At 48.3% G+C, this 13,839-nt stretch overlaps 1 protein-coding gene across 4 annotated transcripts in view; it reads right to left on the reverse strand.

Moving 5' to 3' along the window:
• Positions 1 to 13,839, reverse strand: part of LOC133111399 (cytosolic carboxypeptidase 4) — a 157,954-nt gene that overhangs the window by 96,841 nt on the left and 47,274 nt on the right. For 2 of the 4 annotated variants that reach the window (XR_009704991.1, XM_061221728.1), the window contains exons 10-13: positions 10,437 to 10,501; positions 8,903 to 8,983; positions 7,145 to 7,261; positions 2,456 to 2,823 (exon numbers count right to left, since the gene is read on the reverse strand). Coding sequence is in view for 3 of the 4 variants with exons in the window: in XM_061221728.1 (XP_061077712.1) it covers positions 2,456 to 2,823; positions 7,145 to 7,261; positions 8,903 to 8,983; positions 10,437 to 10,501 (631 nt within the window). In the remaining variant the exon portion in view is untranslated. The remainder of the gene's footprint in view (positions 1 to 2,455; positions 2,824 to 7,144; positions 7,262 to 8,902; positions 8,984 to 10,436; positions 10,502 to 13,839) is intronic. The other 2 variants (XM_061221729.1, XM_061221730.1) reach the window with 1 other exon arrangement.

Genomic DNA, 13,839 nt, shown 5'->3' on the forward strand with positions numbered 1-13,839 from the left:
GTTTGCTGAACAAATTCAATTCAGCTTTTAAAAAGCTTTGAAAGGAAATATATAAATAATATACAAACATCAATGCATGACATTGGTAATACTGACCAGATACATTAAGTCTTCAATTATTACTTCAAGTATTCGAGGATCTGCTGTTTTCACATCATAAAACGTGGCACAAATATTGTTGTTGTTGTTGTTGTTGTTGTTGTTGTTGTTGTTGTTGTTGTACCAACCAACCAATATATTTATTGTACAATGTAACCACTTGAAACCAGAAAATATGACTTCTTTATCACTTATAATGATTGCTGAAATTCATTCTACAAAGGGGTCTTCACTTCAGTTAACCTTGCACTGTTTTGTTGCCTAGAAACTGGACAGAGCAAACGTTGATGTGGCATCCTAAGGTCACTTGACCTGTGACCCCAACGACGACTTGACCACTCAAGCGGGAACTGGGCATGGCGAAGGCCTCTGTAATGTAGCTGTCCCCACAGCACAGAGACATGGGTGACGGGGGACAGGGGGTGGAATAAATCACTGGGTAGGATTTTACAGACCTCTTCCTCCTCACCTTCGAAACGCTGTGGGCAAACTCACACTGGAAGGATAATGGGTGGGGTGGGTTCACAAGAAATCGAGCAGTAATCCCTCCTCACACGAGTGAAGCCGAATAAAAAAAAGCTCAAATTGGACGCAAGGTCTCAGCGTCATCCTCTCCTCGGTTCCTCTCACTCCGCGGAGCGAGCCGGTGAGGAAGTCGAGTTTCGGGCGGAACGGCAGCTATGCGCGAGGGCTTCGTTTCGACGCGCTGTTCCGTTTGATCGCCGGCCCCCGTGGGCGTTGCTCTGTGGGATTCGTAAAATAAGCCGTTCCGAACATCAATGCCGTGAGTCTGAAAGGACTAGCCGAGGATAGCGGCTTGTGAGCAGAGATGCGAACTGAATCTTGACTCACAAAACACATTTTCTATTGGGTAGGGTTAGGCTCTGCTACCCTGGGGACCACAAAGTCTTCTGGTTTTTGTTTGCGCAGGAAAACTCACCTCACCTTGTTCCTTCATTCATAAGCATTTGCTGATGTGCAGGTGCAATCAACTGCTTTAACTGAATCAAGTGCTGAATAGCAGCAGACTCCTTACGGTTTCGAGATGAGGGGGGTGGAGGTGGTATCTCTGGGTTAGGGGTGAGGGGGGTGGAGGTGGAGGTGGTATCTCTGGGTTAGGGGTGAGGGGGGTGGAGGTGGAGGTGGTATCTCTGGGTTAGGGGTGAGGGGGGTGGAGGTGGAGGTGGTATCTCTGGGTTAGGGGTGAGGGGGTGGAGGTGGTATCTCTGGGATAGGGGTAAGGGGGGCGGGGGTGGTATCTCTGGGTTAGGGGTGAGGGGGTGAGGGGGTGGAGGTGGTATCTCTGGGTGAGGGGTGAGGGTTAGAGGTGGAGGTGGTATCTCTGGGTGAGGGGTGGGGGTGGTATCTCTGCGTGAGGGGTTAGGGGTGAGGGGGTATCTCTGGGTGAGGGGGGTAGAGGTGGAGGTGGTATCTCTGGGTGAGGGGTTAGGGGTGAGGGGGTATCTCTGGGTGAGGGGGGTAGAGGTGGAGGTGGTATCTCTGGGTGAGGGGTTAGGGGTGAGGGGGTATCTCTGGGTGAGGGGTGGAGGTGGTATCTCTGGGTTAGGGGTGAGGGGGGTAGAGGTGGAGGTGGTATCTCTGCGTGAGGGGTTAGGGGTGAGGGGGTATCTCTGGGTGAGGGGTGGAGGTGGTATCTCTGGGTGAGGGGTGGAGGTGGTATCTCTGGGTGAGGGGTGGAGGTGGTATCTCTGGGTGAGGGGTGGGGGTGGTATCTCTGGGTGAGGGGTGGGGGTACCTCTGGGTGAGGGGTGGGGGTGGTATCTCTGGGTGAGGGGTGGGGGTACCTCTGGGTGAGGAGTGGAGGTGGTATCTCTGGGTGAGGGGTGGGGGTGGTATCTCTGGGTGAGGGGTGGAGGTGGTATCTCTGGGTGAGGGGTGGGGGTACCTCCGGGTGAGGGGTGGAGGTGGTATCTCTGGGTGAGGGGTGGGGGTACCTCTGGGTGAGGGGTGGAGGTGGTATCTCTGGGTGAGGGGTGGGGGTACCTCTGGGCGAGGGGTGGAGGTGGTATCTCTGGGTGAGGGGTGGAGGTGGTATCTCTGGGTGAGGGGTGGAGGTGGTATCTCTGGGTGAGGGTGGGGGTATCTCTGGGTGAGGGGTGGAGGTGGTATCTCTGGGTGAGGGTGGGGGTACCTCTGGGTGAGGGGTGGAGGTGGTATCTCTGGGTGAGGGGTGGGGGTGGTATCTCTGGGTGAGGGGTGGAGGTGGTATCTCTGGGTGAGGGGTGGAGGTGGTATCTCTGGGTGAGGGGTGGGGGTGGTATCTCTGGGTGAGGGGTGGAGGTGGTATCTCTGGGTGAGGGGTGGAGGTGGTATCTCTGGGTGAGGGTGGGGGTACCTCTGCACGTTGGGCTTGCGGGTGGCCATGGGCTCCGGGCCCTGGGGCGGCAGGTGGCCCCAGAGGTCGGGGAAGGCCAGGGCGGAGAAGCCGGGGACGGACGCGGTGCGGGCGGCGTTAGCGGCGTAGGCGCGGGGGTCGTGGTGGGGCACGCAGGGCTGGCGGCACTCCAGCAGGAGGTCCAGTGCTGTCGCTCCGTCCCGCCCGGCACCAGAGCCCAGGGCCCAGCTGTGGAAGTCACGCGCGCTCAGAGACGGGGGCCGCGTCCCCTCCGGTGTGGCGTGGCCCCCGCGCCCGGGACTCGATTCCCCGTTGAGTAAAACCTCCGTCTCTGAGCTGTCCTCGGCCTCTGTGTCAACGTCAAACTCCTAAACAAAGCAAAGCGTCGAGTCACTGAATGGTCACCAGGTCCTACTGCCACCATCCACTCACTGCATTGATTCCTGAAGCCAGGATTGAGGCTCTGCACCAAGTCCTACGAGCACTATTGAGTCTCTACATTGAATCCGACTGCCAATATTAATTCACTACACTGAATCACACTACCACTAAAGAGTCACTACACGGAGTCATACCGCCACTGTTGAGCCACTGCACTGAATCCTACAGCAAATAGTGAGTCACCTTGTCTTACCAGGGACACCATCCAGTGTCACAGTCCTACGACCAGGGATCACTGCCCAGTCTGTCGTTCTCCTATAATCAGGGAGTCACAGCGCAGTCAGGCCTGCTCCACAAGAGTCCCTGCACATCAGTGAGTCAGAGTCAGACTCTGTGCTCAGGCCCAGCCTCCAGGCCTACAGCCGGAGCTTCAACAGCAGCTCCTCCAACACCGTGAGCACGACTGAGGACTGCACACTGGGCCTGCGTCAGACGCCTCTCTACACACGTGCACAGCGATCACCCGCAAGGGCATAAAAAAAGGAGAAGAAGAAAATCACAGTAATTCCATTAAATTGTTTCCCTGTTTTTTTTGTGTTGGCCCAGATATCTATATAATCTTCTCCCCTCAACAACAATATATTACGATGAAAACAAACAGCTCAATTCTCGCACCGTCCTTGAGAACCAGGCAGCCCCGAGCCAGCGTTTTCCCCACTCGCGGTGACATCAAAAGGTGAGCTCGCCTTTGATATTTAAAACAGATTAGGGTCGAGCCAGCAGACGGGCGGGAGATTCGCAAAATCATAAGCGCTAAGTATTCCTCGCAGGCTAGAGAAATGAAAAATTAATTCAGCTTCCTTGCATAATTGGTACTGGTTTCCAAGACGGCAGAAGTTTGGGGGGGAGGAGGGGGGGGCGGCTGGGGAGGGGGTAATTTCTGGAACATTCTGCATCCAGATGAAACAGGAGAGATGTCCGCAGTCTGCGCCCATTAGCAACGGAGTGAATCACCAAGACGGAGCTTTGTTAAAAGTGACTGGACACTTGGGCGCAGGTTTCGCCCAATCAGCCCGTGACAATCCTCTCCCTTTTAAGGTCGGGCCTCGGCTCCCGAAATTAACACGAACCCTTCAGGCTCGTCTCTGCATAAGCGGCCGAGCCGCAAGGTCGATAATTCTGGATTAATTGAATTTTCGCCTGAGAAACGGGTTCTGGGTTTCCATGGGGAAGGGAAGGAAAGCCACCGTTCTGTGGAGCCATTGTGCAGTCTGCAGGACTACAGCCAGACGAGCGGGCTTCAGCCTTGAATGCTCTTTTTTTCCCCAAATGCGACAAAGAGTCTGAACACAATTCCCTGTTAACGTTAAAACCGCTGGTTTTTTGTTATTTGCATTTTAAAAGAATTACAGGGATGTGGCTCAATTAGTGTCTTCCACAACAAAGTCCCGGCCGCTTTCATTGGCCTTCCAATGTCAATTTTTCCACAAGAGTACAGTTAATTCATTTATAAAAAAGATTTTTGCCCATTGATATGAAAATTAAATTTAAAAAAGCACTTAACTACAACTAGTGTGGGACTTGAATTGTATGATTGGACATTTTTTTCTTAAAACAGAGACTGGGGGATAAATAATTTAAATAATCTATTCATGTTGCAATAATATTTAATGAATAGCACAAAGGCTTTTTATTAATATTGTGAAAAAATACCAAATTGCCATCATGAAACAACTCCAACTTCAAGAGCATACATGACAGAATGTATTAGACCATAATTGTATAATTCATTTAACTTTGGTCCTTTTAGGTCCTCTGAGAAATATGAACTTTCCCTTTTTTAATGAAGTGATCAGGCCCAGCAGGGGCTATAGTATAAGAGTCTTTGTTGTAGCAGTCCCTCAGTGTGTTGTAGTCCACAGCATGACCAAAGGACTGCCAAGGAATGAGCCATGGAACTACATATCCCATTGCCAATTTGGAAAGGTGGCACATGCTATAAAACATCCACATTGTATTAAAAAAAGCACAGCTGAAAATACAATATGTAGCCAAGATCAAAGAAACAAAAGAGAAAGAAAAGGAAAGAGAGGGAGAGAGAAATGGAGAAATGGAGAGGCAGAAAGGGAAGAACCTTGTCGTTCACAGCTTCTTATGAAAATTTTTTTACAAGCTTCCAGAATAAAGGCAATTCATTTCCTTTGTGTCCAAACGTAATGTAATTAATCTAAGGCGATGGAGAAAAGCATAGGCAATTAACTTGACAAGCAACTAAACATGTAAAAATGTAGATGCTTGCAGGACTGTATTTTTGTTAAAAAGTAGCTTAAATGGTATTATTCAAACAAGGACACTAGGGACATTCAGGACATTCACCGCTGACATTTTGATTTAAGAAAAGAAAAACGGCAATTTTCTCCGAAATGTTCCCTTTCTAAAATCTTAAGCCGAATGATTGATGGCGGTCAGGCCACACCCTTTGTAGTATCAGCAGATATTTTTTGGAACACATTACGCTCTACCTTTTCCTGGAAAATCTCCATCTTTTTTCCCCCGAAAAGCTCAAGTCCTGCTCCAGAGTCATTTAATTTGCTCTCTGTCTCCTGACATGCTGAATTATTACACAGGAGGCAGACAGCCATAAATTAATTGGAGGGGCAAAATTTTTCAATGCCAGTCATTAATCTTACAAGCGATGTTATTTAAATTAAAAGAGTGGCGCCGGGTTGGAGCAGACGCGGGTGAGGTAGATTAACTCGGGGCCAGGTTGATATTTCTGTTAGATTTAAGACTCACCTGCGCAGGAACAGGAACCGAGTGAAATGTACTGACGCTCTAAGGCCTGTTGTGTTACAGGTAAACAGCAGTGTACCCATTCCCTAAAGGAACACAAATGAAGTGGGAACCCTTGGTGTAGTTGAGGCCGGGCAGAACACAACAGTAGGACTGGGATTGGCTGAAAGGCCCGTTCTCGCATTCTTTCGCCTGATTTATACTCATCGCACAAGCCTTGCTCCAAGTTTTGTACAACAAAAATAAGCGTCGCACAGCATTTTGACGGTTCTACCGTCAACTGAAACTCCTGACAGTTTTGACAACTCCTGACAGCCGAACTACTGACAGTTTACTTACATTCGTGACAATGGCTCGCGGTGTTCCATCTGGTCGATGCTGTCCAGTAAACGTTGTTAGATGTGAAGTATGACATTGTCGGCGACAACACCAAAATTCTACAGGTGTGCGACATTGAGAAAAAGTGTCGTACAACACTCTTTACCGTCGAAAATGTGGCATTTTACGACACGATACGACACTTGTCGTATCGTGCGAGGAGTATGAATCAGGCTTTATGCTCTTATTTCAGCAATAGAGAATGACCTGGCGAAGCCCTTTCTCTGCATCACACGTACATTCTAACCTGAATAGCAAGAGGGCTCGCAATTAGGTTTTAGAGAGCTTTTTCCTCTGCCTCTGTTCTCGTTCCAGTGGAAGGCTGGGGGGGGTAATGGAAGATTAAAGACCCAGAACGGGCCTGGCTTGTGAGAGGGCTAAAAGGTTAAGGGAGTGGCATCAGCCAATTAAAATCCAGCCACGCTATTCGGGCAGCGTGGTGGAGCAAAATCAGTTTCTGTCGGCAAGGCAACGCTCGGTTCATCCAACGGTCAACCTTTGCTCTCTGCTTTGACAAAGGGCAGAGTGAACCCATTTACTAGCGTGCATATACATTTAACCCTCAATTAACCTCTGAAGTGTCCTTGAGATGCAGTCCTTCCTGTAAGAAAGCTGTGAACGTGTGGTGGTGTAAGCATGCTTGTGCGCGCTTGTTCTTGTGTGTGTGTGTCTGGGCATCTGCTCTGTTCTCGTATTGTTCTGCGCGTGTGTATGTGCGCACGTGTGTATGCGTGTTTGTGTGGGTTATTTTGTGTGTGCGCGTGTCTGTGTAGAAAGTGTGAACTAGCCAGCATTACACCCTGTAGATTTTCTAGTCCTTTGTTAACAAAACTGTCAAAGGTAAAGTGCTAAATTATTTTACAACAATGGGCTTCTTGGAAGACACACTCATTTTCGCCAGTGTACCAACACGCCCAATGCAAACCTGCCAAAGACAACGAGCCAGAGCCAACGAGCGCTGTGAAGACTTACTCCGGCACAGGCGGGTGGGGTTCTTGTACTACAGCATACTGGAAGGGGGGTGGGGCAATTGTACAACAGCAGAGCTGTTTGGGGTAAGTGGGTGGGGTTAATTTACAACAGCAGAGGTGTGGGGTGGGGTTATTGTACTAGAGTAGAGGTGGTTTGGGTGGGTACCTGGAAGTCAGTGTACAGCTCAGAGCACAGGGGCATGTACTGGCTCAGCTCCTCCGGGGACCTTTCGGGCTTGGGCCGCTCCCGCAGCTTGTCTGGGTCCGTCTCCAGGTCATCGTCCTGACGGCGAAAAAGCATAGCGTTCAGCGCACAGCGACGCGGGGGGGCTGATCCTGGATCAGGGGGAAACGCAACGCTTCCAGGCAGCATTACCTAGCCCCGTACTTAATTAAAATTCCCAGGGGAGCGGGAGGCTGGCACCGGACTAGGGCTGTTCAATTTGCCATTATGGGCTGCAAATGGAGAGAACAGCTGGGAACGGTACAGAGCAACGCCGCCGAGAGCATTTTATTTTAATTTGTATCGCGGCGTTCTGACCGGTGTCAGGGAAAATGGCTGCCGGCCTACCATTACACCTCCCGTCAGAAACGCGAGGAATAAAATCAGGAGACTGTGCAAGCGTGACCGCCACCCCACAGGACCTGAACCGCTGGGAAGGAAAGGACGTTCTGTCCATTTCAGCTCGTCCTTTACCTCTAATTTACTGTGCCACCCGCCATTTACTCTCACCATGAGACTGGCACCGAGGGGCTCCGCAGTCTCTCCTCCATATCCAGGAAACAATTCTGTGCATTTTTTGGACTTTTTAAAAGCCCCATAAAAGAAATGTCCCAATGAATTAGGCTGTAATTAGTCAGGTGAGGAAACATGTTAGATGGTGTTACATGAGCTGTGAGGAACATGGCCTTTGTGTATACAGCAAACTAACTTTGTCTGTGCTTCCCTTGATATTTTTGTATTGCCTTACTGTGAAGACTGGACTAACCACAGTGAAGGCTTGAACAAAATTTATCTTTTACATTTCATAGCACGTTTGCCTAAGTTCATCAACATCAACGGCACTCAATTCTCGAGTGTTTATCTGACAGCCTGCCTATTTGTCATGCTATCCATGATCGTAACCCAACCCCAGTTATGCTGCAACCTGGTGGATAATGCAGGCACAGTACGTACTGTTTTCTGCCTCCTGGTCATGGGGAGCGATCGACAACAAATGGCAAGCAGAATGGGAGCCCTCAATCCCAAAAGGGAAAAATAAATATTCTTGTTTACACTAGCTGAGGGACTCCATGATCTCAATATGGTTCCACAGCCTCAGAGAGGACAACAGTCTTGTAAGAGCAGTCGTTATTAAAGAGGCACAGTCTGTCCCCACTGGAGCACTGCTTTTCCATTTAAAAACATCTCATGGTCTGGTAGTGAATCTCCACTGCGTCAAGGCCAACACCAGCAACTGTGGCTGGCGGCCCCATAGGGCTGCAGGGTTGGCAGGCAGTAGTGTCACCCAGGGAGGGAGATGTAGGTCAGGAGGGCGGCTTCTGTCTAACTGAGCAACATCGACTCCTCAGTCGGTCGATCAACCGCCCTCCAGACTGCCTGCACCAGACGTGCTCCGGCAACAGGAAAGACCGCGCTGCTCAACTGGTGGATCGCAGTGTGAACCGCGGGGGCGACTGGCAGGACTCTGTTTCGGTAACCCCGAATGACCGACTACATAGTGACTGGCTATTCAAAATTAGGGAAGGGAAAAATGTGGGGGTGGGGGGGGGGGGGGGTTAAAATACTCGTTTTAAAAAAGATAAGTCGGAGGAAGAGGTGGCCACCAGGTGGAGCCATGAGTCATCCGTCCCAACCTGACCTGGACTCCTTCAAGCAATGTCCAACGCAGCCCCAAAGGGATGCGGCGAGTGCAGTTCCCACCTTTGCTCTGCTTGCCTGGAGGGCAGCCGTGAGGAGGAGGAACGCTGCCCGTACCAGGAGGGGGCGCGGGACCTCCGAAAGCTGGGCTCGTGGTCCGGGGGAGGGTTCCACGGGCACCAAGGAAGTGGTGCGGAGGGGGGGATAGAAACAGAGGGAAAAATAGAAGAAAAGGGAAAGGGAATCCCACTATACAGTAGCAGTGGGAGGAAGGGGAAATGGAGAACCTGGCGCTGCAACTGAGGAAGCAGCTGGCGTTGCAGCGGGCTGAGGCCTCAATAATAAAATCTTCTAGAGGTATTATTGGAGTTGGTTCAGGAGCTGTCAGAAGAGTTACTGGATTCAGAGCAGGTGCTGTCAGAAGAGTTACTGAATTCAGATAAGAAGCTGTCAGAAGAGTTACTGAATTCAGATAAGAAGCTGTCAGAAGAGTTACTGAATTCAGATAAGAAGCTGTCAGAAGAGTTACTGAATTCAGATAAGAAGCTGTCAGAAGAGTTACTGGATTCAGTTAAGAAGCTGTCAGAAGAGTTACTGGATTCAGAGCAGGAGCTGTCAGAAGAGTTACTGGATTCAGAGCAGGCGCAATCAAAGCTATCAGAAGCAGGAGCTGGTGAAAGTTGCAGGAGCAGGAGTTACAGCAGGGTTCACCAGACACAAAGGGGGAGTGGCAGCAGGAATTACTGGAGCAAGGGGTCAACAAAGGAGGTCAGACCAAGAGTTGGTAAAGGTGTGCCAGCCATCACAGCATTTACAGACCACATGAAACAAAATGAAATAAGACTATTTTAAGCACTATTTGGAACTTCTCAATGTTGCATTACGTGATCTAAAAAACGATTTAACCACTTATTTTTCATAAAAAAATTTTAAAAAACAATCTGGGCAGAGAAGACAGGCGGCCATTTTGTATCAACAGATAGTGTTTTGAAAGTCCCCGTATCTGCGAAGGTTAGGTTAAGCGCAGTGGAGCAGGCGGCCCATGCGGCTCGTACGGCCCCCAGGTGAGCGGCGGGTTGCTGAGTCGCGGCCGCTGCCAGCCGCTGAGGCGTCACCTGGAGGAAGCCGAGCGGCCCGGCGGACCTAGCGGATCAGCGCCTGCTCGCGCGTGACGCTCTCACCCTCTCCTGCCTTATCTCTCCGAGCGAGCAGGGGAGACGCAGCCCGCGGGGCACTCAGACTCATGCGCAGCTGGGCACAGCCGGCGGCGTGGGCCAGCCAGGCGAGAGGAGGAACAAACATCGCCGGAAGGAAAAAAGGAAATTAACAATAAACAAAAGTAAGCATATCACAACCCGGCTTCCCTAAAGCTGGGGGTTTTTTTTGCCGGTTTTTCTTTTTTCATGGAAGGTGACTGATTTATGGACGCTCAAACTGTTACCGAGGCCATGAGGCCGCAGGTGGACCCATGACCTCCCAGCATGCATCTGCAATTAAATTTTATTCACCAAGCAACAATTAACTGGGAGCTACTTGAAAAAAAGTACCCCCTTCCTCCCCCCCATATTTGACACTTTTGAATTGAAAAATCACTTACGTACTCCAAGCTGTCAGATTGGCCATTTTGGGAGTCATCATCGCTGTCCTCATCCAAGCTGTCATCTTTTAAAGAAAGCAAACGCATGATTACGATCTAACGGATTCAAAGACTTCAAAGTTCTTCTGTCCCCTAATTGGATCACTGCGCGACAGATTAAAATTTTGTTTTACTGATATTGCGGACTGTTCAAACACGAGTCACGTGGCAAATCTCTCAGTCATTCATTGTTCTACCAGAGGAATAAAAATCACGCAATTTTTCGTTGGTCTGAGTCAAAAGTGCTTGATAATTTTTGAAAGCATGGCAGAGCTTCCTAGCACTCATTAAAGCTATTCCCTGTACGATGGCATCCGCAGTGCAGATGGACAGCCTGAAAAGCACAAATGGCACGGGCCGCAGCCATTTTCCTTAATCCTTACAAAGGGTTCCTTTCATGATCTGTCAGGAGGTGGCAGGCCATGAAAGGTCTCAGTAGGTTAAAGTTAAAGCTCCTGCTGGGCACACTATCTATTGAAATGCTTTCTGGCTGAATTTACCGAAAAAGAATATTGTGTACAATATTGTGTACCCCATTTCAGGGCACCATGTTTGGGACACAGCAATGTTATGTAAATGAAAGAAGTCATGTTTAGTATTTTGTTGCATATCCTTTGCATGAAATGACTGCTTGAAGTCTCTGATTCATGGACATCACCAGTTCCTGGGTCTTCTATGATGATGCTCTGCCAGGCCTGTATTGCAGGCATCTTTAGCTCATGTTTCTATTGGGGGCCAGTCCCCTTACGTTTTCTCTTCAGTAAACGGAAGGCATGTTCAGATCGGGTGATTGACTTGGCCACTCAAGAATTGACCATTATTTCGCTCTGAAAAACTCCTTTGTGCTTCAGCAGTAGGTTTGGGACCATTGTCTTGCTGCAGATTGAACCGCTTGCCAATTAGTTGTGAGGCATTTGTTTTAACTTGAGCAGATAGGATGCGTCTATTAGGGGTATGAGTGAGTACGGCATTATCTGTATCTGTACCTTCAGCAGCCTCACATGCCATGCCCAGGCCATGACAACCCCACCATCTGTGTTTCACAGATGAGGTGGTATGCTTTGGATCTTGGGCAGTTCCTCCATACTTTGCTCTTGCCATCACTCTGATAAAAGTTAATCTTCGTCTCATCTCTCCGCAAGACCTTCTTCCAGAACTGTGTTTTCTCTTTAAAGTACTTTTTTTTTTTTTAAGTACTTTAAAGATTTTTCTTTATAATGGTAATAGTCCTTTTGTGATTAGTAAGCTCACCAGTGCTCTCTTTCTTCTTAATTATGCTCCAAACAGTACATTTTGGTAAGCCTAAGGTTTGGCTGATAAACCAATTTATTACTTGTTTCTCAGTCTCATAATGGCTTCTTTGACTTTCATTGGCACAACTTTTGTCCTCATGTTGATAAACAGCAATAATAGTTTTGAAAGGTGATTACAAGACTAGAGGAAAGACTAGATGCTGAGAGCTCTCTTATACCAGCATTAAGAAGGCAATGAAACACACCTGAGCAATTACAAACACCTGTGAAGTCATGCATCCAAAACGTTATGGTGCCCTAAAATGGGTCACATACATATCAAAACATCTAGAGAGCCTCAGATGTTTGCACAGTACTGCATTAATGTTAATAACATTAATATAAATAAAGAACCTGAGTAAGGACAAAACACCTTTTTATTATTTCATTCATTTTATTAAAAAAGTTATCAAAACACCCATATGACCCATATGGAAAAGTAACTGTCCCTTAAACATAATAACTGCTTGCACCAGCTTTTGCAGCAATAACTGCAACCAAACAAAAAGAAAATGTTTCCAATAATTTGTTTTCTTTCAAACAGCTGGGGAGGAATTTTAGCCCACTCACAGAAATTGGCAGGTTTTTGAGCATGAACGGCTCATTTCAGGTTCTGCCACTGCATCTCTATTGGGTTCAAGTCCAGGGTTTCGTGTTTTGGATCATTGTCTTGCCGCATAACCCAATTGCACTTCAGCTCATGGACAGTTGACCAAAGATTCTGCTCAAGAATGTCCTGGTACAGAGCAGAATTCATGGTTCTTAAAATAACTGCAAGTCGTCCATTTCCGGAGGCATCAAAGCATCGCCATGCCATGACACAACCACCACAATGTTTCAGGGTCGGTATGATGTCCTGACTGTGAAATGCTGTTTTTACTTTATGCCAGACATCAGGCTAACCGTATCTTCCAAAAAGATACAATTTTGACTAATTGGCCCATAGAACATCTTCCCAAAAGGCCTGGGGGTCATCCAGGTGCAGACGAGCATTGATGTTTCTCTTGGTCAGCAGTGCTTCCCGCCTTGCTGCTCTCTCATGAATCCTGTTTTAGCCTGTTATGAGTTATGAACACTGTCCTTAGCTAAGGCTAGAGATTGCAGTGCAATCTACCCCACTCAGCTTTAATGCACGATGCTAACCGTTTTAGTCCAGTATGTATCGTACAGGCGTGTCCAATCGTATCCAAAAAGGGCCGATATAGGGGAAGGTTTTTGTTTTTGCCCAGCACCAACACACCCAATTTACTTAATGCATTTCAGGTATTTAATCAGGCGTCATACTGCTGAGCTAAAACAAAAACCTGCACCCACATCGGTCCGGAAAAGTATGTAAGATGTATAGTACTTTCCAATTCATATATATACCCCCTCCTCCCTTATTTATGCTTCCTTCCAGTCTCTCGTGAATACTTCCTCAGTACACAAGACACAGGCATACCAGGCCCAACTAAAGAAGTGGTTGAACATTTAAAACATTTAAAATTTAAAAGAGGAGATGATATTCCACAACATAATCCGCATCGAGGAGACGCTCCATTATGTGAACGCACCAAAATGTTTATTTTCTCATGTCTTTCAGAGAAACGATTGGCCCCCAGAATCGATCCAATTGGGGTGTCGTAGAAAGAGAGCGCCAATCGATCATCATTTCAGAGGCATGGCTATTCGCCAGCAGGCTCTTGGGTGGAGGCTTCAGCGCTGACGTACAAGCGCCGGTCCGGTTGCGTCAGACGAAGGCGAAGCATTCCGAAAACAAAGGAGCTGAACAAAATAAAACTTTTTTTTCCTTTTGCGAAAAGAGGATGGAAACTTTGTTCCGGCCCTGATTGGTGGTCTCATTCCAGGTCATGCCAAAACCAAAATAATCTATTTTTTTGACGGATGAGGTCGCAAGAAAAGTTATTCTTGTCGGACTCGTAACCCAGGCACAATGAGCGGCAAATATGAGTTCTGACGGCTGTCATCTGGGTTTTTAGAGTGCCTGAGAAATCATCCAAATTAAACTGTCACACAGACCCCCTGACAGAGCGTACGGTGTAATTGGGCCGGGTTGCCAGGGCAACGGTCAC

The sequence above is a fragment of the Conger conger genome, chromosome 15 (assembly GCF_963514075.1).
Source record: "Conger conger chromosome 15, fConCon1.1, whole genome shotgun sequence".
In the NCBI taxonomy this organism is placed as follows: domain Eukaryota; kingdom Metazoa; phylum Chordata; class Actinopteri; order Anguilliformes; family Congridae; genus Conger; species Conger conger.